The sequence below is a fragment of the Nyctereutes procyonoides genome, unplaced genomic scaffold (assembly GCF_905146905.1).
Source record: "Nyctereutes procyonoides isolate TBG_1078 unplaced genomic scaffold, NYPRO_anot_genome, whole genome shotgun sequence".
Lineage (NCBI taxonomy): Eukaryota > Metazoa > Chordata > Mammalia > Carnivora > Canidae > Nyctereutes > Nyctereutes procyonoides.
In genome coordinates, this window is record NW_026575046.1 from 53,573,605 (window position 1) to 53,600,023 (window position 26,419).

At 40.0% G+C, this 26,419-nt stretch overlaps 1 protein-coding gene across 3 annotated transcripts in view; it reads right to left on the reverse strand.

Moving 5' to 3' along the window:
• Positions 1-682: 682 nt before the first annotated feature.
• Positions 683-26,419, reverse strand: part of BMPR1A (bone morphogenetic protein receptor type 1A) — a 141,371-nt gene continuing 115,634 nt past the window's right edge. For all 3 annotated transcript variants that reach the window (XM_055325028.1, XM_055325029.1, XM_055325030.1), the window contains 8 exons: positions 24,490-24,586; positions 24,227-24,326; positions 13,062-13,206; positions 9,494-9,686; positions 7,895-8,192; positions 5,855-6,030; positions 4,517-4,647; positions 683-4,429 (listed from right to left, as the gene is read on the reverse strand). In XM_055325028.1, coding sequence (XP_055181003.1) covers positions 4,304-4,429; positions 4,517-4,647; positions 5,855-6,030; positions 7,895-8,192; positions 9,494-9,686; positions 13,062-13,206; positions 24,227-24,326; positions 24,490-24,586 — 1,266 coding nt within the window. In that variant the 3' untranslated portion in view covers positions 683-4,303. The remainder of the gene's footprint in view (positions 4,430-4,516; positions 4,648-5,854; positions 6,031-7,894; positions 8,193-9,493; positions 9,687-13,061; positions 13,207-24,226; positions 24,327-24,489; positions 24,587-26,419) is intronic.

Consider the following 26,419-nt stretch of genomic DNA (forward strand, 5'->3'; position numbering starts at 1 on the left):
CTTAGACGCACGGGCATTTCTCCCATCTTACGCAATCCTTTCAAAGTTCGTTACCACTAGTCCCACTTCCAGGAATCTAAGAATTAATGTATGATTTAAAAGATTTATGTACAAGGATGTTCAATACATTTGTTATATTTTTGAAAACAATGGAAATAACCCAAATATTCAACAGGGAATTACAAAAATAAATTATTCCATCTACTTGTTAGAATCTTATGTAGTCAATTTTTTTAAGGTTACATTTTCAACGCGTATTAATGACATACTATGATCTCAATTTTGTAAAAAAAAATATGCAGCAGAAAAAAAAAAAGACTGAAAAGCAACATTCAAGTGTAAATAGGGTCACATGTGGCAATAGGGTTGTGGGCGATTTTATTTGCTTCTTTATTCTTTTCGTTTCCCAAAATTTCTGCGATGAGTATACACTTTGAGTTAGAATTTTTTTTTTTTTTTAAAGCGAAGCGACCCTTCCGTGTAGCAGGTTTATAACTGCTCAATGTACACCCGGGAGAGAGTGCGGCCACCTACCTGCCATGCGCTCGACACCAGATTCCTGGTAGCCGAGGCGGACACCTCAGGGACGCGTGTATGAACATCCTGACTTCCATCAGAAAGGCTCACCAGACACGTGACCTCTGATACACAATACAGTCCGAGTTACCACAAAACACATCACTAAAGTATACTAAAATAAGGTTATTTACTTAAAAATGATACACTGGATGTAATCTATATATAGAACAAAGCAATTAATGGTAAACTTAATAAGGCACCTTTTAAACCAGATGCTGTACAAAATACATTTAGTGTGTTACATATCAAAGATGAATCTGTATTTTTGGTGTTTTACAATTGCATAATAAAATCGTTTTTAACCCTTCTTTCAATGTCTATGTACAACTTCCCTAATGAAGCTATAATGGTATTTTCATTTTATACAATATATACTACATTTTAGTTTCTTAATGGGCAAGGACAACGGTCACTAAAAGGGCTTAAATGATTCCACGGAAAGCATAGTACAGAACACGAGCTAAAATTACAATAATACATTTAATCCTTTGCAAAAGCAGCATTCACATACTTTCCTTATGGGATTGATCATTGCATGTGGCTTCGCAGGCTGCTGCCCGAGACTTAACTCAGCTTTTACGAACATGTCAGCTTTCTGCAGTTTCCACTGTGACTCTCCTAAGAGCACTGAGGGAGCTGAACCGCTCCCCTATGTTAACAGCTGACCCAAGCAAATAGTAAATACCACTCCTTTAAGCAGAATAAGAGCTGCAACAGTCTTTAAGAAAAAAAAAATCAATTAGTATTTCTGTTGGGATTATTTTAAGTATCTGTAACATTTCCAAACAGTGTGTATGAAAAGAAACTCAAGAGATTTAGTTTATAAAATCTTGCCTGGAATAAATTATTCAATATCAAATTTGATCTTGGGCGAGTTTAAGAGATACAGGATTCTTTCAACGTTATATTACATTTTTCTTCTAAACAGAAGCAAAGCATACGAAAGAACACGGTACTGAGTAGTTTAGAGTGAACAAATAAAAGATCCGGCCCATTCTAGGAAAACGTAATTTTCAGAAACCATAGGCTGCTTTCTAACTTTAGGGACACTTCTAGACCATCGGAAATGCAACATAAAAGGTTGACCGAAAGACCTTTCGTGAAAACATTTCCAGAGAAATTGGATTCAAATTCTGTACTTCAGAAACTTGCTTTGGGTTTTTGCTTGTTCTTATGTTTTACTCATTTAAAAGGATGACAGACAGAAGCCACACATTTTTAAAATACTAAATTGTGAGTGGGGCCCAATAATGCCTTCTAGGGTTTTATAAAGTATCAACTACATGGTACCAGGTAATACTTCCTCTTAGTCTCTATGTATTTCCCTTATTGGATGAACTTAGAAATTTAACAGTGAGAGTAAAGAGAGAAGAAAGTAAGTTTCGAGCATATTTTTTGGACTTTAGGATTTCAAACATGGCATCATTTGCTTTTTAAAGAACATGCTACCTTAGAAAATATTTTTGTTGAACAAGTTGCTGAGGTTAATTCTTGATACCACTTTTAACAGATCAATTTATTTTAAAAAATCAACATAGTGAGCTTGTACGTATATACTATCAGTAACGGTCTGCTTCCACACGCTATTTCAACATTTGTAAGAGAGCTTGCCTTTCTTTACATACGTTCTTTGTTATTAAGATGACAAATAATGTTCAAGATTTATAGGTTAGCCCATAAAAAATAAAGCACGATTAACCTTAGATTAAGGTCAGAGCTCACAAGTGTTCTTAAATCACAAGGCAACATGGGTCAGAATCTCTCTCAGTATAGGGGAGAACATTCTGGAAGAGCACGTTATTGGGTACTATCTACACGTACATTTACTCATCTTCATCAACACTTCAAAGTTAAATTATGTTAGATGAAAATTACTAAACTTGGTTAAAACGGTTAAAGCAGATTCCAAATTTGTGAAGTCTGACGTACGTGTAGATAAATACGTAAGAGTTTCATCCTTAAATGCCAGTCAGATTTTTGGTAATGGACGGATTCATGCTCTGATTCCTCCCCTTTAAAGATTTTTAACTGGATTGTGATATAATCATGTTTATTTTGTTACATTCAAAGAAAATGATTTCACTTTATGCCCCCATGAGTTGTTTGCTCAGGATAAGACAGTATCAAAAAGGCATTGCAGAAGTGTAAGTTTAAGTAAAGCAGAATTATTCCTTGAGATAAGGCATCCATAAAATACGTAGCATTTTATTGAATAACAGCTATATGGTATAGATACAGGTAATGAGTAGATACTGAACTTTTTGCCTGACTCTTCATTGTCTTCACAAGTTATGGAACAGAAATCATAAAACCAAAAATCTCAAATGATTCAAATGCCCAAAATAGTCGTTAAGTTTATATCAGCTCTGAAATAGAAAATTCTAATTGGAGGATCCTTTCATAAAGAAAAATTGAGACGACAGCATCTTGATAAAAGTCTATGCCAGAATAACAAAGTCCTAGATTTTGAACGCATGAATTCTGAAAATTTATATGTAGTTCTACTTTATAACATTTTTTTTTCCTGATGATCTTTTAATTTTCTTCCCTTAAGGATGGGATCTGAGGTACACGAGAGCTGGTTTCTACAGTCTGAATGTATGTACATATATAAAATATGGTCGTAAAGGAGGTGTTTTGCAAATAAAGCATATTACACACAAAATATAAATAACTTCCCTTTTAAAAGTTACTGAGAATAAAGAATATAGAACAAGGTTATAGGCACTTACATTGCTATCAAATGCAGTAATTAGTAATTCACTTCAATAAGAAGTGTTTTCTTTAGAAGTTTCATGGCATTGGAAGTTCCAACTTTGGATAAGATGCTTTTCATGACAAAAGTGAGGATTACCAAAAAGAAAGAAAGAGAAGAAAGGAAGGAGGGAAGGAGGGAGGGGAGGGGAGGGAGGAAAAGATGGTGATGAAAGGAAAATAGTCCGAATCTATAGACACTTTAAACTTTTGGCCTTTATATCAACTTTTATGTTAAAAAATAAAGTTGGCAGAGAAGCTAGCTCACTTGCAAGGTAAATAAATGGCTTTTGTGTGATTGGAGAATCTTGGTCAGAAAATGCATTTTTTTTTAAAGCACAAAACCAACAGCCACCAACATCTTCCTGTGCATTCATAAATTATTTTCTTCTAATCCAAATGGCAGCAGAGGAATCCTGGTGTGTGCGGTGTGTATGCACACACACCAATATCAAAGCATGACACACTATCCTAAACTAAGTAGTGTCCCAAACAGATCATAACCCATAGGCTGTTTACAAAGTGGAATACAAATAGATTAATTTTCCTCAGGTAGAAGGCAAAAGTGTATATTTCTCCATCTCTGCTGAATTCCTTTATCTTCTTAGTAAGGCTTTCACAGAAAGCACCATTTTATGAACAGAGAATTCAGTACCCAGAGTCTGACTGGAGACTTATTAAATCAGGATTGAAGTCTCGATGCAGTTCATAAAAACCCAATAAAAAAAAAAAAGGCATCAAAAACCACATTTAAAATAAAGCTGTCCATATATAAAGAACGAAGTGTTTCGAAGTTCCCAGCTTGTATTCTACAGAGTACTGAAAGGTTTAATATTAGCAGCCTGTGAAGGTGTAGTGAGGAGAGGGTCTGAGAACCAAGTCAGCATCCTTACTCTAGCCTAATGCCACCCGTCCCTTGGGTGAAAACAGTTCCTGCAGTCCAGAGTTCGTCCTCATGACTGTTTCACCGTCAAATCTTGACATCCTGGGACTCAACCATCTTGGCGAGGGTCTTCTTGATCCTCAGAGCCGTGAGTCTGGAGGCTGGGTTGTGCGCCCAGCATTCCGACATGAGCTTCAGAACTGCTCGGAGACACTGAGAAGCAAAGAGAATGGAGTGAGCACATACAGGTCTCTGATGACAGTTACCAATCACCTCCTCAGGGCACGGAGCTCCACTTACTTCATCGCTGTTCCATCTATTGGACACAATTGGCCGCAAACGTTTGACACACACGACCTCACGCATATCTTCGTATGATGGATCGTTGGGCACCATATTGTAATATGGCAACTGGTACTCTTCCACGATCCCTGCAGGCAGGGAGGAAATGCAGTGAGCACAAAAGTGACTCAACAGAATAGATCAACCTACTCAGCACCTCTCTCTGGACTTTGGGAGTAAAAATGGATTCCTACATGAAGAAAAGAATTATAGGCTGAGTGATTCACTTTTAATGGTAAATGTGTGTTCTCTTTTCCTATGCCTCCATGTTTCCTCAGTCTCCATCAGTCCCCGTCATACCTGTGGACATACCGATATCCCTTAAGAAAGTAAGGTGAAGCACTCATTTACCTTCAATTTTTTATTTTATTGCGAGAGAGACCGAGCGAGCTGCAAGTGCTCGCCAGGGAGGGGCAGAGGGAAAGGGAGACTCCATGCTCAGCGCAGAGCCCAACGAGGGGATTGATCTCCCAACCCTGAGATCATGACCTGAGCACCAACCAAGAGTCGGCTGCTTACGTGACTGAGCCACCCAAGTGCCCCTTCAATTTTTAATTTAATTATTTATATACGTAATTGTTCTTACTGACGAATGTGGTTTTTGTTTTACATTTTGCCTTGTTTCCTCCTGCAGTAGAAAGACAACGTGATACACGGAAAAGAGTTAACACAGCAGGCCCGAGACTGCTAGCCTTCGAAAAGGCCTGCTTGCAGGGCTGGCGCGGGGCCGCTGTCTGGGAACTGGTTGCATAAACGATTCCCTCCACACTCACACAAAACTTTCCCTAAATGATAAGGGCCACTTACCGTGTGTCTAGACTGTTTGTACAAACAATATGGTTTACACTGAATACCTGCTCTCTTTCTAGGAGTCTGGAATTCTGGTACATGCTAGGCGCAGGGTACCCACATGACCAGCCTCCAAAAATATCTTTGGCTACTAGGTCTCTAATGAACTTTCCTAGATGACAATATTTCACATGTTGTCATAACTCACTGCTGGAGGAATTAGGCACATCCTGTGTGACTCTACTGGGGGAGGCCTTCTGGAAGCTTGTGCCTGACTTCCTCTGAACTTTGCACCATGCACCGTTTCCCTCGGCTGATTTTATCTGTATCCTTGCACTGTAATAAATCTCAGCTATGTGGACAACTATATGCGGAGTCCTGTGTGTCCTGGTAGTGAAATCACAGACCTGGGAGTGGCCTTGGGATCCCGGACATATATGACACCTAAACTATACGAATGGAGCTGTTACTACTAACATAACCAGAAGCCCACACCTGAAGTCTTACCTCCTGTGATACAACGACGAGCCATTTCCCAAATGATCAGGCCAAAGCTGTAGATGTCGGCCATTATGTAGGGCTGGAAATGGTTTTTATTCAAGCTCTCATCCAGCACTTCTGGAGCCATATAGCGTTTGGTACCCACCCGGGTATTCAGGGGCACGTCAACTTCATTTGTGTCGCTGAAACAGAAGACAGTGTTCAGGTTGAGGGCCAGGAACAAAATCGCTCATCTTACATTTTTGTCACGTTTTGTAAGTCAGCCTCTTCCTCTGCACGCGCGCGCGCACACACACACTCCACATAAAGATATTAAAAAAATGAAATTAAAAAAAAATCTACCTATTTACCTATCAACCAATCTACTATCTCCACATTCCCTTAACAGGAGTCCTTGGGACCAGATAAGATTTTAAAATTTAGCATTTTCTAGAGTTTAGAAAAGTAACAGATCCTGTAACTGTATGTTACACGTTACACAACACCCCGGGGTTAAGAGGGCCCGGGGCACCATTCAGAATCATTACTGTCCCCAGTGAAAAGCTAAGTATGAATATTCATATTATCCTGGATAAAGACAATAAATACCTCACATCAGTTCAAGTTTTGCCACCAAAGAAGTTTGTGCCTAAGAAAAAGGACAGCACTGAATATACAAAAAAGCAGTAGATAATTATGTCCTGGAACAAGCGAATGTGAAAATAAATTGAGAGGAATCATTAGCTTTTTCTGTTCTCACGTGATAAACTCAGCCTCTGTGACATAGGATTACATTTTCTTTTTAGGTCCAACCAACTTAATTCTGTTTTAAGTAATGTTTATATAATCATACCAGCAATCAGTAACAAATGAGGTTTATTGGTTTTTCAATATTTGAACTAAATTTTAGAGTTAGAAGACATGAAAGCTTTATTGCTTAGGCCCCCAATTCTGGTGGGTTCTGGAAACTACTCTGAAGCCGAGATTGATATAATGTATTTGAGATTTTCTTTTTCTTTTTTTTTTTCAAGATTTTATTTCTTTGCTCATGAGAGACACAGAGACAGAGGTAGAGACACAGGCAGAGGGAGAAGCAGGCTCCCTGCGGGGAGCCCGATGCGGGACTCGATCCCAATCCCAATCCTGGGTCTCCAGGATCACGCCCTGGGCTGAAGGCAGCGCTGAGCCACCCGGGCTGCCCATATTTTAGATTTTCTTAGAGTTCCTGATGAGTATTTGAGCCAACGAACACTAGAAAGATACAGAACGACAGGGTCAGAGCACCGTAACAACTAGGGAAGATGATTTAAATGTTAATATTTGCTTTATTATAGACCTGTACTTTTATTTTATAACCTGAAATGAATTCTGAAATGTAAATTGGCTGCTGTACCTTAGAGTTGTAACAATATTAAAAGTTTCAATGGTTTCCTAAAAATTTGATAATTCTGTTTAAAAAATATTGACAATTTCAAGCGGTGATGGAGAAGTGGCATGCCTGTGACCCTGTTTCTGGGAGTGTTTACTGACGCACGCTTCCCAAAGGGGTAGCTCGCAATTATGCTATACTTTAACAGGCACACACTCTGGTCAGTCCCTTCTCTAGGAATCCACCACGAACAAATACTTACACAAGTAGCCAAGGATATTACATAATGGGTAAAATACAATTAAAGCATTTTTTGAAATAATAAAATAATAAAGTAGGGACTTAGTTGGGTCACAGATGAAATAAATTATAGTCTATCCACATAATGATGGAAAACTGCATCAATCTTGTTAAAGAGAATGAAGTAGACCTACATAAATTACAACAGAATGATGTCTAAGACAATAAAAAGCAGGAAATCAAGAATTATGTGGAATAGGATGTAATTTTTATTAAAAAAAAAACAAAAACAAAAACCTAAAACAGAAAAACTAAGCACCAAGACAAAAAAACCCAACTATTGATATCACCAGTTAAGCCCAAATACGTGTTTGGGGTTGCGCTGTCCTGAATCCAAAGAGGCAAGTACCTGCGGGAGAGTACAATGCCGCCAAGACAGCAGGCAGGGAACCGCTTACCTATTGAATTTAACAGCAAGACCCAGGTCAGCAATACAGCAACTTCCATTTCTCTTAATGAGGATGTTTTTGCTTTTTAGGTCTCGATGAGCAATTGCAGGCTTTCCTTGGGTGCCATAAATTTCTGTGTGGAGATGGCACAGACCACAGGCAGCTGAATAAGCCAACTTGAGCAGGGCTCTGGTGTCCAGCGTAGCGCATTTCAGGAAATCATAGAGAGATCCGTTTTCATGGTAATCAGTAATCAAATAGAGCTGAGTCCAGGAGCCTGTCCCTTTAATGTCTGCTGCTATGAAACCTGTTCAATTAACGAGTTTAAAGGGTTAGTTATCAGAGATGGTAGGAAGGATAACATCTGCTCATTCAGGATACTGAGAATAACTCAGGTATTGTGTATAGATAATAAAAAAAGTTAATTTTCCTAACAAAATCTCTTGAGTGTGTACCATTTTCCCTGCCATTTACAAAGACAGCTCCACACTTCCGCAGTATATTTAAAATGATCTTAACGATCAGCATGAGAAGGACCATTGCGTAACTAAGGGGAAGATCACAGGTCAGAAAATAACCTGAGGAAATACGATCCATCAACAGGATTCTCTAAGCATGAAGAACTTTAAGAAGAAATACGGAAAAGGTCTCAGTTTCAAGTTGAAAGGTGGACACGTTAAAATAATAAAGTAAAATGTTCAACCAAGAGTGTGCTGCTTGCTACCTGAGCTAGCTCCCATATGCCCACCAAGCCTCAGCGCAGGTGCCTCCCCGACTGGCTCCTGATCAGCAGGCCCGTGCTGTGGCCTCTTTCCCGTCAGGTCCGGGGGTGCTGGGCTGAATGGCGGGCACCCCCACCCCCAGCAATTCGAGGCTGCTTGGAACCTGCATGTGACCTGATATGGAAGAGGGTCTTTGCAGACACAACCGAGTTCAGGGGAGGTGGGCCCCGATTCAACGACCAGTATCCCTACAAGAAGAGGGGAGTGTGGACCTGTCTCCAAGCCAAGTAATGTCAGAAAGTGCTGGAAATCACCAGAAGTTGGGAAGAGGTAAGGAGGGGGCCTCTCCTAGAGCCTTGGTCCTGCTGACACCCTCGTTTTACACTTCTGGCTTCCACAACTCTGGGAAAATAAATTTCTGTTGTTTCAAGCCACCCAGTTCGCGGTGCTCTGTTGTGACAGCCCTTAGGAGGCTGAGAGTCACGTGTCTGGAGCACTTGTGGCAACGTGCGACGCAGTCTCTAAATTAAAGGGCGGGGAAATGGTAGCTGAGAGGCCAGGAGAGCTGGAGGGCAGGCGCCCACCAGACTGATCAGAGCAAACCCGAGTTCATTTTCTGTTTTGTAAGTGGAGGCGGGGAGAGGCGAAGGGCACATGCAGTCAACGTCACACCCCAAAGTCACTTAAATCTCCTTTAAAAAACCTGGGCTGTGACTGTACGAGGAAGCCTAACAAGGCAGCCCTGCTTCCGAGTTGAAACTGCCTTTTGTCCCAGGCGGATGGGCAGGAACGGGGTCTGGGCATTTGGTGCCGTATTGAGCTGCTCCTCCCTCGGGTCTCCTTCAGCCCCACTGCGGGCTGCGGCCGCGGGCGCGCGTGTACCCACCAAGAATGTTCTCGTGGCGCATCAGCACAGTCTGGTAGATTTCCGTCTCCCGAAACCAGCTGGCCTCCTCCGTGGTGAAGAACACCTTGACCGCCACCTTCTCCCCACGCCATTTACCCATCCACACTTCTCCGTACCGGCCTTTCCCCACTTGCCGAACCATCTGAATCTGCTTGGCGATAGTTCGCTGAACCTGCACGGAAGAAAGCGAAAGGTCTGTGGAAAAGCGGCTGCTGAGGGATGCAGGGGCCTGTCCCTGCCCGCGGCACGGCCCGCCCCAGGTCCAGTTTCCAACGTGAAACCACACGCGGCCCGGCCAGGTGGCGAGCTGTCTGCGCCCACCCGGGGTGGGCACCTGGGCAGGCCCGGCACCCACGGCGCTCCGCACCTGCCGTCCCTCTGTTCTGCGGCCGCATCGTCCTGCAGCAAAACCAGGTGACAGTGACGTCTTCTCTGCAGTCACTGCGCCATCGCGCGCCGGCCACCCGCCTCTCCAGCCTCCTTTGCTATCGTGACCCACCGCGGCCCTCTTGGCCACCCCGGAGTCAGCTGCTGGAGCTCAGTGGCACACGTCCCCGACCCAGCTTCTCTGCACGTGCAGTCCCTGCGGAGGCCTGTTTCTCTGTGACCCCTTCAGGGCGCACGCACACCTCTCTGCTGCTGCTCTTACAATTATGATTTTATTATTTTTCTACATGTATTGCTTGGATTCTACTTCCTACTCCAGAACACAGGCATCGTTTAGGGGCACACCTGAGATAGAAGTGCTCTCATTCATTTTTATTGAACCGAAGATGCACGGTTGTTATCGCCACCTGTCATTTTCAGAAGCACTCGTGGCCATTCCAAATTACAAAGAACCCCAAGGTTCAGGTTGGAAACACAGTTAAAGTGGACTCGATTTTGTGCATACCCAAACTGACTGGCTTTATGTATCATTTGTTTCAGAATCCTTTTGTAATTTTTAAAGAAAGTCAGGATTATTGAGGTACGAGCCACACGCATTCGTAAAATCCACTCTTGGAGAACTGTGTTCCCTCTTGCCTCCTTAAAGTCAGTTCCCCTCCCTGCCTGCCCCCAGGCCCTGGCATCACTGATCTGTTTTCTTCCCCCAGTTTTCTCTTTTCTAGAATATCACATAAATGAAGACGTGCAGTATGCAGTCTTGTGTCTAGCGTCTTCCACTCAGCAGGACACACTCTGAAAGCCGCCTGTATGGCTGCTGCCTGGATCAGCATCTGTTTACTGAGCACTCACGTTCCACCGTAGGACCCAACCACGGTCTGTTTCCCATCTACCCACGGGTGGCCTTTTGGGTTGACGACGATTTACGTCTTATGAGTAGAGCTGCTGTGCATGCTCCCATTTGAGCCTCTACGTGGGCACGTCTGCACACCCTTCTGTGGTAAATACGTCGTGGAACAACTGCTTCATGGTAGGAAAGCACAGGTTTCACTTTTCTGTCAACTGTCACCCTGCTTCCCAAAGTGCCTGAAACGTTTTCGCTTCAATCAGCTACGTATGTATGAGATTTCTAGTTCATCCAGATTCTTCCCAGTACTTAATATTCTCGGTCTTAGCCACACTAACGGATGTGTAGTATCTTGCTTTCATGCTTAATTTGCACGACCCTGCCTTTTCACGTGCTTATTTGCCATTCCTTTCTCTTATTTTGGGAAGTACCTGTTTGAATCTTTCGTCTTTTTTTAAAAATTGGGTGTCTTATTACTGAATTGTAAATGTTCTTTATATATTGTCCAACTCACTCTTTCAGATCTGTGTTGCCAGGCTGACTTATTTTTTCCTTTGCTTAAGTGTCTTCTGAATAGGAAAAGCTTTAAATTTTGAGAAAGTCAATTTATCATTTTAAAAAATGATTTCTGTCTTTTGTGTCCTAAGAAACTGTTGCTTAACCCAAGGTGACAATGATTATCTAAAACATTTTCTTATAAAGATTTTTAGACTTTAAGTTTTACATTCAGGTCTATGGATCATTTCAAGGTAATTTCTTATTTGGAGATAAGGGTCAAGATACACGTTTTGGGAAATGGATGCTCAATCTTCCTTGCACCATTTGTGGAACAGACTGTCTTCTCCCCACTGAATTACTCGGGCACCCAAATCAAGTGATATTTGTGTCCATTTCTATACTCTTTATTCTTTTCCACTGATACACATATCTATCCTTAACCTTAAAGATCACATTATATAGGGGCACCTGGGGGGCTTGGCTTAGTGGTTGAGCATCTGCCTTCAGCTCAGGGCATCATCCCGGGGTCCTGGGATCGAGTCCCTCCTCGGTCTCCCCGCATGGAGCCTGCTTCTCCCTCTGCCTGTGTTTCTGCCTCTCTCTGTGTCTCTCCACAATAAATAATGAAATCTTAAAAAAAAAAAAAAAAGACCACAATACGTTGATTATTGTAGCCTTATACTAGGTCCAGAAATCAGGAGGTGAACCCTCTTTGTTCTTTCTCAAAATTGCTTGGCTCTTCTAGGTCCTTTGAATCTCCATATAAATGTCATATCTGTTTATCAATTTCTACAAAAGTTTGCTCTGATTTTGGATTGAATGGAAATATAAGAATATAAGAAACTAAGTATCAACTTAGGAATAAATAAAATCTTAAAAATTTTTTTTGTTAAGCTTATTCTTAAATATTTAATGTTTTTTTGAAGCTATTTTAATGATACTGCTTTTCTAATTCTTAACTGCTCATTGCCAGTGTACCTAAATTCAATGATTTCTGTGCAGTGACCTTATATTCTGCAACCCTGACAAACTCACTTATTGGTTGTTGTAGCTTTATGGTATCACCCTTGAAATTTTTCTGTGTAATCATGTTGTCTGCACATGAAGACAGTTTTACCTTTCCAATTCAATTACAAAATTATTTAATTCAAGAAGTTTAAAAATTATAGATCAATGGATTTACTTTTTTTTTTTAAGGTTTTATTTATTTATTCATGAGAGACACAGAGAGAGAGAGAGAGAGAGGCAGAGACACAGGCAGAGGGAGAAGCAGGCTCCATGCTGGGAGCCCGATTCGGGACTCGATCCCGGGACCTCAGGATCACGCCCTGGGCCAAAGGCAGCCGCTTAACCCCTGAGCCAGGGATCCCAATGGATTTACTTTAAATCAGTGCAACCAAACAACTAAAAATATGTCTGGATATCTAGTATATATTAAGTTGAAATAGTCATACTTCTCCCAACCAATGAGTGTAACCTCAGCTGCAAGGAAGTTATACCAGATTCCTCTTCAGGTTGGCTGTTAAAAGCAAAACTTGGGAGCTAACTCTAGCACTGACACAGCACTTCATGATCACATTTTCTTTCCTAACTTTGCCTGTGGCTCTTCTTACTACTGCCTATTCTATTTCTTTTGTTTCATATTTCTTATTTTTAACTGATTTCTCCTTTCATGACAGCAGCCATCTTTCTAAATAAGAAGGAAAAAAATATATCTAGTAATGTTCCCTAATCTGTAACGGTTATGCTATCTACCATCATCTAAGGACACATTCTGCACCAATAAACCATTCATGTTTGTATGGCATTTTATCTTACCAATAAAGGTAGTCCGGATCCACTACCAGAGCTCTGTGACTGGTCAATGAGGTCTTTTAATGATTCTCCAACTGGAATAAATGCTTCATCTTGTTCCAAATCACGATTGTAACGACGTCTGCTTGAGATGCTCTTACAATAATGTCTTTTAAAAAAAGAAGAAAATAGCCTACATTAACATTCCAAAAACTATAAAATTCTATGATAAGAAAAATCTTGAGGTTGTTGATACCATCATCTTTCCTTCAGACAGGATCACATCCAAATTAGTCTTATAGGATAATAGCTCCTCTGTTAAAATAATGTCCAAAAGTAGAGTTTATGAGGTAGAGCTCTATGTACATGTTAAAATGGAAAGATGTCCAGGTGCATTGATGAGTGAAAAGAAAAAAGAAATTAAGAAACAGCATGTAGAGTGTGATTCTAACTAATAAATTAAAAAAATTATATCTATATATCTATATCTATATCTATATATCTATATCTATATATATATATATATCTACATACGCCTAAAAAGATCAGAGGAGGGGATCCCTGGGTGGCTCAGTGGTTTAGAGCTACCTTCGGCCCAGGGCGTGATCCTGGAGACCCAGGATCGAGTCCCATGTCGGGCTCCCTGCATGGAGCCTGCTTCTCCCTCTGCCTGTGTCTCTGCCTCTCCCTCTCTCTCTCTCTCTGTGGGTCTCTCATGAATAAATAAATAAAATCTTAAAAAAAAATCAGAGGAGATATATAACAAGTTATAAGTAACAGCTATTTCCAGGGATGTTGGAGTACTCATTTCCATTGGAATTTGTATTTTGAATTGTTGTATCAAAATTAACAATGAATATAGTTTCCTTTTTAAAAAGGGAAAAGAATTTCATGCAAAAGAAATCAAACAAGTTCTCTGAACTCACTCTGACAGTTTTGAAGTTTTTACAATTTTAAATTATGAAATATTTCAAACATACAAGGTAGAGATTTAACTGCCACCCACATGTAGGCCACTTAAACTTAAAGACATGTTTATTTTAAATAAATAAACGTTAGAAATATCTGAAGCTCCTGTCATTTCCCTGATAATTCCATTTCCTTCCTTTACTCCTCAGAAACAAACACTATCCTGAAAGGTGGTTATATCCTTCCTATTTGTTCATCCTTCTACCACAATGTCTATATTCATAAACAACACTGTTTCTCTGGATACAAGTGGACACAAATAACGTAAGTTGTGTTATTACTTGACATCTTGCTTGAAAAAAACTTCCTTATGCTTTATGTATTTACCCAGGCCCATACATGTTTACAAACAATAGTTCATATTTATGGATGCAGAGTGGGTCAGACATTGTTCTATGACTCACCGCATCTTTATACAACTCCTAAGAGGTGAATACTATTGCTCCTGTTCTACAGATGAGGAAACCATGCCCAGAGGTCCATCATTTGTCCCAAGTTAGACACCACCACGTAGTGACGCTGGGCTCCAAACCCAAAGGCCTGGGTCTGGGAGCCACGGTCTCAGTCACTACTTTCTGTCAAGGAAATGATTTAAATGATACCTAGGGTTCTTGTTAGGAATTTACCAAATGAGCTATTTGATAATTCCAAAAGTCTGTTAGTACAAATAGTAATGCAAAAAATATTTGTGTGCCAGCCTCTTGTGCAGAAGTATAAGAATTTCCTGAAGGTACACTTTCAATTTTAGTGATATCACTAAATTCCTCTCCAAAGTGGAATAAATTTATAAAGTATAATATTAGTAATAATATTACACTATAAAATATTTATATATTATTATACTTTGTAATACATCATATAATATTATAATAATATTACAATGTGCCTTTCTCTGTATTCTGGTGCAAACTTGGAACTGGCACATTTTTAGGCTGTTATCAACCTGATGGACATGAAATAGACTCATTTTCCCCTGACTTCTGAGGAAGTTCATATTTTTTCCTATAGTTCATTTTTTCCGTAAACTGCCCCTTATATTTTTTGCCTATTCTGTGATGTGCCTGTTCATGCTATTCAACAAGGATGTTTTATCTTTTTTCCTCATTGATTTATTAGGAGTTCCTTATCTAATCTGGATGCTAAACCTTTGATAATTATGCTGTTAAGAGTTTTCCCTCCATCTGTCAGTATCCTGTTGTTCCAGTTACAGTGTTTTACACATCAGTTTTTAATTTTAATGTTGTCAAATTAAACATCAATGTCCTCCCTTTTTGACACATACTTTTGTGCTTGAAGACTGTCCTCTCAAACCTAATGTCATTAGCACATTTTAAAGGTGTTAAAATTTTGATTCTCTCGTTTAGCCCTTTAATCCATTTGGCATTTAGAGTAAAGGATGGAAATTATAGAAAACATCAAGTCAGATTTGTTTTCTCTGTGGACAGCCCAATATACTTATCTATTTTTGAATTTTACTTTTAAAACTTTATATGGGTAATTGACTCAAATGGTTTAAAATTCAAAAGGCACAAAAGGATGTGCAGTGAAATATTTCCTCCTGCCCCATCCCTACACCAACAAGGAGAACTGGAATTCTCTCTAGTAACCTTCAGGAAAGCATTTATGTCTATTTAGATTAAAATATATACATTGTTGTTCACCTCCTCTGCTTTTTTCTTCCCCCCCTTCCAGAAATAGTAGTAAACCATACACACTGTCCTGCATCTTGCTTTTCACTTAGCAATACATCTGGGTGGTTATTCCACAATAGTCCATAAAAAGCCTCCTTTTTCCTTTCATGGCTGAACTGTATTCCATTGTATGGCCGTTAACTATTCCTTCACCAGTAACGTTTACATTGTTTCTAGTCTTACTTCATACAAGGCTGATGAAAACAGTTTCTGGCATATCTGTATACAAATTGCTAGAAGTTAGAATTGAATTTGGAATTTTGATGTAATGTTCTGCTGATCTCCTTAAAGGTTATACCACTCACAAACCCTCCACCATTGTAGGTCAGCCCATCTTCCCCACACTCTCACCCACACCCTTGTGTTATAACACTTTTAGAACTTTGTTTTTAATTTTATCCAAGCTCTATATTCTTTTTTCAAAAAGTATAATGTTCCTCGTGGCTTAGTAACAAAACAGCAGGTCCCACCTCTCCTCCTTATCTATTTTGCATTTCTTAGAATTGAACACTTTCAACCCCTGTAATCTGATTTAACGCTGTTAAACAAGTTTCCTTGTTCCTTTGAAGATTTTATTTTTTAAGTAATTTCTATGCCCAACGTGGGGCTCGAACTCACAACGCAGAGATCAAGAGTCGCGTGTTCTTCTCACTGAGCCAGCCAGGCGCCCCAGCTGATAACCTCATTATTTCTAAATAACGTGCTTAGGTTGACATTTTCAGGTTTTCAATCTTAAGCTTTAACTATTGCCTTCACATCATGGAAGATATCAATTTTAACTCATCATTTAATATCCCTGTCCCTTCCCCAAACAGAAATACTCTGTCTTCACGTCCTCTTAACAAGGTATTTGTTTAGAGCAATATTTAGAGTCTGCATTATTCTGACTATGCAAACTCTATCCACACATGGATTTCACTGTATGTCATGATCTTTTTCTTTCCTACAAACCCTCTCACCCTCCAGGCCATGGGCAAAGATCCATTACTTCTGAGTTAAAAAGCAGAAGCAGATCTCTGTGCCTCTGGGTCATGTGTAGGAAACATTTCCCTTGTCCCCACTAGGGAAAGATTCACCGATGAAAAAGGTTGTGCAAATCAAAAGACAATGAAGTGACATTTCTTTTTTTTCAATTTTTATTTATTTATGATAGTCAGAGAGAGAGAGAGAGAGAGAGAGAGAGAGAGAGGCAGAGACATAGGCAGAGAGAGAAGCAGGCTCCATGCACCGGGAGCCCCACGTGGGATTCGATCCCGGGTCTCCAGGATTGCGCCCTGGGCCAAAGGCAGGCGCTAAACCGCTGCGCCACCCAGGGATCCCTGAAGTGACATTTCTAAAGAAAAAAAGTCAACCCAGAATTCCATATCTAGTGAAAATACCTTTGGAAAATGAAGGCAAAGGTTTTCAAACAAACTAAAGCTGAGAAAACTTATAGCTGGTAAGCCTGTACTCCAAGAAATTGAGTGAAAGGAAGTTCTCAGGCAGAAGGAATATAAAGAATGAAAACTTGGGAAAAATGGATAGTGATGAAAATGCCAAAAATAAATATGAATATAAAATACATTTTTTATTTTCAATCTCTTTTTTTAAAGATTTTATTTATTTATTCATGAGACACACACACAGAGACAGAGAGGCAGAGACACAGGCAGAGGGAGAAGCAGGATCCATGAAGGGAGCCCGACATGGGACTCGATCCCGGGTCTCCAGGATCACCCTCCAGGCCAAAGGCAGGCGCTCAACCACTGAGACACCGGGAGTCCCTGTTTTCAATCTCTTTAAAGCTAACTGGCAGATCTTTTTAAAAGATGTACAATAAAAGTTTATCTTTGTTATCAAATGAATCATTATTTGGCAACATTTTTTGCTACTATTGCTTTAATTTTAAAATCATCTATTTCTTTTTTTTTTTTTAATTTTTTTATTTATTTATGATAGTCACACAGAGAGAGAGAGAGAGAGGAGCAGAGACACAGGCAGAGGGAGAAGCAGGCTCCACGCACCGGGAGCCCGACATGGGATTCGATCCCGGGTCTCCAGGATCGCGCCCTGGGCCAAAGGCAGGCGCTAAACCGCTGCGCCACCCAGGGATCCCAAAATCATCTATTTCTTATATTTAACTACTGTGGGACTGGGAGTCCCCTAACAGTGGGATGATGGACCAATTAAAAAAATCCAGAAGTAAGTTTTATGTCTGGTAAATCAATCTGTGATTCTGTTTCGCAAGCAGATATTCTGGGCCAAGGGGAGGTTGGTAAACAACAACAAAATTTAATGAGTATCTGTACGCCAAGCCTGAGGGACGCACCAATTCACAATGTTTATCCTAATTCAAGAGAACAGTGGTAATTTATCAGCTGGCCATCATCAATATTAATGGACAAGTAATCTCTGCTACCATTGAGATTCCTGTCCAATGGGAGAGACAGACTTTTAGGCAAATCATTATGAGTAAGTCAACAAATGACTACAAATGTAAATTAACTAAGATAAAAGTGGTAAATGCTTGGGAGGGGGGTGCGTAGATCATGCGATCTAACGATTTTTTTTAAATGCCAAAGAAATCACTTACAAAAGAGTTCAGAAATTCCATGTCAGAGGAAAGTACCGGGAACCGGGAAAAAGGTACAGAATTGATCACTAATCTAGAGTGAAGGGAGGCCAGAGAGGAGGTTTTGGAGAAGGTACTGATGTTGAGGGCCATGTTATCATGAATATAAATCAGATTCAAGAAGAATAAATTTGCAAATTTATCCAGACTAGAAGAAAACAGTCATCAGAATAAAAGTAAAACAAAATATTAATGAGATACATAAAAGAGACTAACCCTACCAAGTCGAAAGATATATCCCTCTTTAACATTCATCTTACCCTTTTAGGGTTGCTGTAGATAGTAGCTGCTGTAGAACTTTAAAGTCAAGTTCTAAAATAGTCCAAATTGCTAATTTTGTAAAGCTGATCAACTGAGTCTTTAAGTCAATAAAACTAGTACATAAAATTCAAAAGCTAAATAAATTGGCAGTCATGTGGTTCTCTGTAATTTTAGTTTAAAATGAAATGAACAGTTGGCAGTATCTCTGTGTGTTTTTTTTTTTAAACAGATTGTGTTTATTTATTCATGAGAGACACATACAGAGAGAGAGAGAGAGAGAGAGGCAGAGACACAGGCAGAGGGAGAAGCAGGCTCCATGCAGGTAGCCTGACGTGGGACTCAATCCGGGTCTCCAGGATCATGCCAAGGGCCGAAGGCAGGCATCAAACCACTGAGCCACCAGGGCTGCCCACCCCGGTCCTTTTTGTTAATCCTTCCTCACTGTTAGCTTGTGTCAGGGTTAACACCTTGACCTCCGCTGCCAGTGCTCTTCACACTTTTGTGTGACTTCGTGCTTCCACCTGGCATAATTTTCTCTCTACCTGAAGAGTGTCCTTAAACATACTTTGTGGTGCAGATCTGCTGCTGATGAGGTAGGTCTTTCAAGCTTCTGTATGTGTGAAAGTCTTTAGTTCTTCATTTTTGAAAATTATTTGCTCTGCATAGAGAATTCTAGGTTCATGACTTTCTTTCCTGGAGTAATTTATTTTTTTTATTTTTAATTTTTAAAAATATTTTATTTATTTATTCATAGAGACACAGAGAGACAGAGAGAGAGAGGCAGAGGGAGAAGCAGGCTCCATGCAGGAAGCCCGATGTGGGACTCGATTCCAGGACTCCAGGATCACACCCTGGGCTGAAGGCAGGTGCTAAACCGCTGAGCCACCCAAGGATCCCCCCCGCCCCCGGAGTACTTTATTTAAATAATAAAAAAAATTATTTATTTATCTGAGAGAGCGAGTGGGGGGAGGAGCAGAGGGTGAGAGAATCATGACCACCACCACCACCCTCCACCCTACCCCCTCCCTGCCCCCAGCACGGAGCCTGCCGGGAAGCTCGATCCCAGGACCCCGAGATCATGACCTGAACCAAATCAAGAGTCAGTCCCTTAGCCGACTGAGCCCCCCAGAAGTCCTCTTCCTTGAATACTTTAACATGCTGCTCTGCTCTAAGCATGGTTTTTCCTGAAAAGTTGGCTATCATCTTTACCTCTCTTCCTCTATACTTAATCTGCCTTTCTTCTCTGGCCACATTTAAGATATTTTTCTTTATCACTGGTTTTGAGCAATCTGATAATGATGGACCTTGGCGTCATTTTGTTTGTGTTTCTTGTACTTTGGTTCTATGGGTTTACAGTTCAATTAAATCAGGAAAAAAATTTGGTCATTATTTAAAAAAATATTTTGCTCTCTCTCCTCTCCTTTGGGAACTCCAATTATATATATAGGGCTGACCCTTAAACAACATGGGTTTGAACCACACAAGTCTATTTATATGCAGATTTTTTCAATACAGCATAATACCATAAATGTATTTTCTTTTCCTCATGATTTTAATATATTTTCTTTTCTCTAAGAGCTTAGTCTATTGTAAGAATACAGCGTACAGTACACACCACATAAAAAATATGTGTTAATCAAGTGTTTATATTATTGACAAGGCTTCCAATCAATGGTAGGCTATTCATAGGTTAAGTTTTTAGGGAGTCAGTTCTACACAGATTTTTTGACGGCACAGGGGTTGGGGTCCCCAAACCCTATACTATTCAACACACACACACACACACACACACACACATCCCAGGCTTGAAGTCCCACAGCTCACTGGTACTCAACTCATTTATTTTCAATGGCTTAGTTTATTTAGTGTCTATTGCAATGTCTTCACTCCTCCTCCTATTTTCCTCTACAGTATCGAACTGCCATTAATCTTATCCAGTTTACATTTCATCTCAAATAATACAGATTTCATTGCCTGGAGTTTGATTTGGGTCTTTTTTGTATCTTCCATGTCTCTGTTTCACTTTTTTTTTTCTGTTTCACTTTTTGAACATATAAAATACAGTTAAAGAATTATTTTAATGCCCCGTCAGCTAATTCTAAATTCTAGATCAATTCTGGGTTGGTGTTTTTGATTCCTCATTATTGATTCTTTTGGCTGTATTTTTGCATGCCTGCCTGGTGGTTTTTGATTGGATGGCAGACATTGTGAATTTTACCTTGTTGGGTGCTGAGTATTTTTGTATTTCTCTAAATATTCTTGAATTTTGTTGTAGGACGCAGCTATCTGGAAACAGGACAGTCCTTCTAAGGTGGGACCAGTGTCCTGTTTAGCCTAGGGCTAATTATTCCCCAGACTGAAGCAAGACCCTTCTGAGTACTCTCACCAAAGCCCTGTGAATTACGAGGTTTTCAAGTCCCACAGCTGGTGGGAACAGACACTATTCCCAGGCTTGCGTGAGCATCAAACACTGTTTTCTCCAATCTCTTCAGGCACCCTTTCCCAGCCTTGGGTAGCTTCCTCACTTGTATGTGCTGATTAAGATTCAGCTTGATAGATAGGAACCTTCTGCAGGTACCCAGCCCTCCTTCCCGTGAAGCACTTTCCTCTCCAGTACCCCTGTCCTGTGAACTACGGCTGCTATTCCCGCCCAGACTCAACCACATCTCTTGGAGTCAGAGTCCTGTGGGCTACACCTGAGTTCCTCCTGTGTCCTACAGCTAGAAACTCTCTCCAGGCATAAGGTGGGCCATCATAAAGCTCACTTCATTTGTCTCCTAATTTTCAGGGATTAGTATCCTTCACTGCCTGACCGGCACTATTAGTATGTGAGTAGGGTTTACTGATTGTAGGCTTCACCGTAAGATAACTGCCTGGGCCATCCTACTGCGCACACTGGGGCCAGTATGTCTAGGTCTCTTCTCTTGGGCTAGATGGATTCCCCTGGAAGATTCTTCCTATCTGTATTTTGAACAAGCCCAGCTGGCGGGGTTCTAGGATAGTTGAGGGGCCCACCGATCGGTATGCAGATGGTCGTTTGACCTCCATGTTTTCACTGTAATACCACACCCTAAGAATCTTTGTTCTTTCCAGAAGATACACTTCTAGGCTTCTGTCAGAGAGATGGTACAGAAGAAAAGGAGTAAGGAATCTCAGCCTCTGTGGTACTGGCCTTATAATGAACCTCGCCTCCTGATATGCACGTCTTTATTTGGTTCCCTTCCATCATATGGTAGGGCTGACCTGCGTGACCAGGAGAATGAGGCAGGAGCAATTGGGGACCTTTGAGTCTAGATCGTAAATTGCTTTGCAGTCTCCACCTTGATCTCTTGGATCACTCAATCTAGGAGGAAAAAGCCAGGCTTCATGCTGCAAGGACTGTCACTCAGGCAGCTCTGCAGAGGCTCACATCACAGAACTACGGTTTCCCACCAACTTGTGAGCCTCAGAAGTGAGCGACCTTTATCTGGGAAGGTGAGCTACGAGCTCCAGCCAAGCCTGCAGGCGAGCACAGCCTCTGCTATGTCTGGCTGGATGTTAGGAAAGGTTCTGACACCACATCAGTCACTCCTGAATTTCTGACCCACAGTGAGAGATGATAATTGCTGTTTTCAGCCACTATGTTTGGGAATGATTTCTTAATGCAGCATTGCATAACTAACACAGCATCCGACTTTCTAACTGCAGACTTTCAAGCAACCTCTTGGTTTTACTGCCACTCTCAACTCTACTTCCAGAGATAACTGGTACTGCCAATTCTTGAGCTTCTTGGAGAATTCTATGATATATACTGGTTGCTTTTTTACTTTCTCAAAATTCAGCCTAGGAGTCTGAATTTCTAGGTCTGCAAAGTCACTTGCTACTCATCCAAAAGCTTCACAAGTTCCAAAGTTTTTTGCTGTTATCTCCTGTTGTCCTTGTCCTAGTTGGACAAAAAAGTTAAAAACTCCTTACTGCGTTTTTACTGGAGGCAGCAAAAGTAAGTATGCACAATCTGCCTCTTTATCTAAGAACCTTTGCCAGTTTAACAAGTGAAAAACATTTCAATATGTTTTAATTTATATTTTCCATATTGTGAGTATTCTTGAGTCATCTTATAAATTTTCTTTCAAGAGTTGTATTTCCTTTTAGGTAAGTATGTGTTCATTTTTGGGGGGAGCGGGACTATTTTCCCACTAAACTCCTAGGTCTTTTTCTTCTTGATTTAAAAAAGCTCTCCATATTTGAGAAATCAGCTTTCTCTAATACAAGATGCTGATACTTTTCACTGGTTGTATTCTGTTATGGTGGTTTCTGCTACGTGGTAAAGTTTTATTTCTATGTAGCTGACACAATTATTTTATTTTATTTTATTTTATTTTATTTTTTTGTTTTGTTTTGTTTTCTTGGGCGTGACTTTTTTTTTTTTTTTTTTTTTTTTGCTTCCCAGTTTTGTGTCAGACTCAGAAAGGGCTTCCACACCCAGGGATTTTTTTTTTTTTTCACACCCAGGGATTTTTTTAAAAAAAATCTTCCATGGTTTGTTCCAGTGCTTTAATCACTTCATTTTACGTGACAAGCTCCAATATAGGTAAAATGTATTACAATGTAGGTAACTGATGAAACTTCATTTTTTTTTTAAAGAAAACTTTACTTTTTCTATATAGTTATCTACTACCAAATCCATTTATCGAATCATCCATCTTTTCCCCAGTGATCTGAAATATTACCTTTCCATATACTAAATTTCTTTTTTTTTTAAGATTTTTTTTTTTTAATTTACTCATGAGAGACACAGAGAGAGAGAGGCAGAGACACAGGCAGAGGGAGAACCAGGATCCCTGCAGGGAGTCCGATGCAGGACTGGATCCCAGGACTCCGGGCTCACGCCCCAAGCCAAAGGCAGACATTCAACCGCTGAGCCACCCAGGCGTCCCCTAAATTTCTTTATATACTTGGATCTATTTATGGGTCTAGTAACCTGTTTTACTGATCTCTCAGTCTATTCGTACGCCATTAAGACAATGCTTTATTACTGAAGTTTACCCCCTTCTCTAATTGTTTTCTTTTGGCAAATGTCTTCTGAAATTATGATAAAACACAAACAGTTCTGAAGCCCCAAATAACTAAAGAATGATAATGTAGTTGGCTTCTTGGGACAGATGTTCAATATTCAGATATAAGAAGTTCAATATACTATAAATAAGAAAAATCAGAAATACTCATGAACAAAAACAAGAAGTATAGAGTTGGGTTCAATTAACTGATTAGTAGGAAGGTCCTCTTTTCCATTAAGAAAAATATAATCTAGGGGCACCTGGGTGGCTCAGTGGTTAAGTGTCTGCCTCTTGCTCAGGTCATGATCCCTGGTCCTAGGATAGAGCCTTATGTCAGGCTCCCTGCTCAGTGGGGAGTCTATTTCCCTTTCTTCCTCTGCCCCTCCCTTCCGCTTGTGCTCTCTCTCTCTTAAATAAATACAATCTTAAAAAAAAAAGATTATAATCTAGTTAGTTAAAGGAGACAGAACCAGAGAATACAAGTTAATGGTGTCTGAATTGCATTCAGCGGTCAGTAATTGCTGCATACTGGCTTTTAAAGAACAACTGCTCATATCTAATATTCAACAAAATATTTTGTATCAAAATAATTATCTTTTTTTATCAAAATAATTATCTTACTTGTAACAAAAGCAGCTGGAGAAGATGATCATAGCAATTATGCAAACAGCCATAGAAATGAGCACGACCAGCCATCGAATGCTGCCATCAAAAAATGGACCTGACAAGGGAAGTAAACAATGAAGTATACATATTATCTTTCTTTTACATGTTAAAAGGGAAAAAGAATTTTTAGTATTAAATTCTAAAAACCCTGCTTGTTATTAAAACCAGAGAAAATATTTCACTGAAAATCATGATCACATTCTTCTCGGCTAACCTACCTATAACAACAGGGGGCAGTGTAGGTTGTAAATACTGGTTACATAAATTGGTCCGACAACATTCTATCGTCCGGCGTAGCTGGGCTTTTGGTGAATCCTAGAGGAAGAGTATTGGTAAAATTAAAAATGGCTTGATATTTTAAGTTGATAATGAGTTTTTAAAAAAATTCACAAATACAATTTTAATTCAGTTGAGAGAATAGGACCTCCAAATTTTATGTATAAAAAAATTGAAAAATTAGAATTTGTGCTCAGTGAAGACTGTGAAATGATTTTTCTTAAGGAAAACATGTATGTGGATGGTGTGTTGGAACACTGGACTATAACTAAATTACAAACAAAAGTTCAAAAGTATTTTTCACCAAGACTTTGGCATATTTTAATATATTACTATTCATTTGTTTTTAGTAAAAATGTAAGTCATGGGATCTTTTCCTTAAAAACACGGGTAAGACGTTTAATCACAATGACAAACAAGGAGAGCACACAGGATCTCACGGCAGTACTGAGACTACTTAAGTGGAGGGTGTCCCAGTTTAAAGAAAGGAGATGCCAGGAAAGGCAGTCAAGTAGGGAGAGAAGATATTGCAGTCTTCTTAAAACAACTACGCTGAAACTAATGAGCCTCATGTAGAAGCCAGTTAAAGCAGATATGGAGAGAACAAAGACAAAATATAGAAGCCATATTCCTGAGTTTCATAGAGTCCACCCACCAGATATGAGATGCACCCCCAATAGGTCAGAAAATGAGCACAGGAAAAGACTAGTCATGAGAACAGACATCAACAATTATGTGTGAAGTTTTACTTGACTGGTACAGTACTGGACAAGTTATTAACTTGAATGCTGACATTTAAGCACTGCCTGGGAAAACTGCCATTCTGGACCAAAATAGTAACAGAAAGGAACTGCTTGTCATTATAAAAGTAGCAACAATATAAGCAGAAATTGGCCATGTTATTCTTAAATATCAGATGGCCAGAAAGGAAAAATTTCAGTATGATGAAGCGTAACTTTAAAAAGGTAAATAGGAGTCCATGACTTGAGATTCCAACAGGGAAGATGGGTTAAGAAGATTTGGAAACTTCTAAAAGCACCAAGTTTACACTTTAATGGAATTTTTAACATTAAAACAATTTTTACTTTTAATTGATCATAAAAAAAAAGAAAGGAAGGAAAGATCTGTTAGGAGTTACACAGATGACTCTCAAATAATCCCAGACAGAGAACATTTACAGGAAGAAGGATAGAATGAAGTCTATAACCGAAGATGAATACAGGGACTATGAAGCATCCAAGAACAGCTCCAGGAGGGCTAACGATCCAAATGAGTTTAGTCCTGCAAAAGAGAAAATGTAAAGAAAAACCAAGAAAGAGTTTATCTGGCAGTGCTAGAAGAAAGGCCACCAAGCAATGGACGTGTTACTGACAAAACAGCAGGTGACAGAGGACAAAGATCAGCACCATGTGGTGGGAGCCGCTCTCGCAGATGCAGGAAGAGATCCTCCAGGGCTTCTGTATTCTGCACGAGTGCCTGCCCTTGAAGCCGAGGCCGGGTGATCAGACCCCAGCAAGAGAAGAGCACCTGGGAGAGGCTGGAAGGCAGGTGCGACGGGAAGAGTTCAGGAAGGGCCAGTGTTGGACACTGAAGAGCTAAATGGGACACTATTTCTTTTTTTAAAAGATAAAGCACTTTCCCAACTATAGTTCGGAGGCAGCGTGGTTTTACAGAAAAAGCAAGGGCTCTGGAATCAAAAAGCCTATTAAATCCTAGCTTCGCCACTAATTTTGTGAACAATGAACTTCTCTCTGGGCTTTCCTTTCATGTGCTGCAAAATGAAGGACAAAAATCCCTGCCTTATAGAGTAACTGGGAGAAAATGAGGTAGCATGTCCCAAATATCTAGCTTATTACATGCAAACAGTAAATA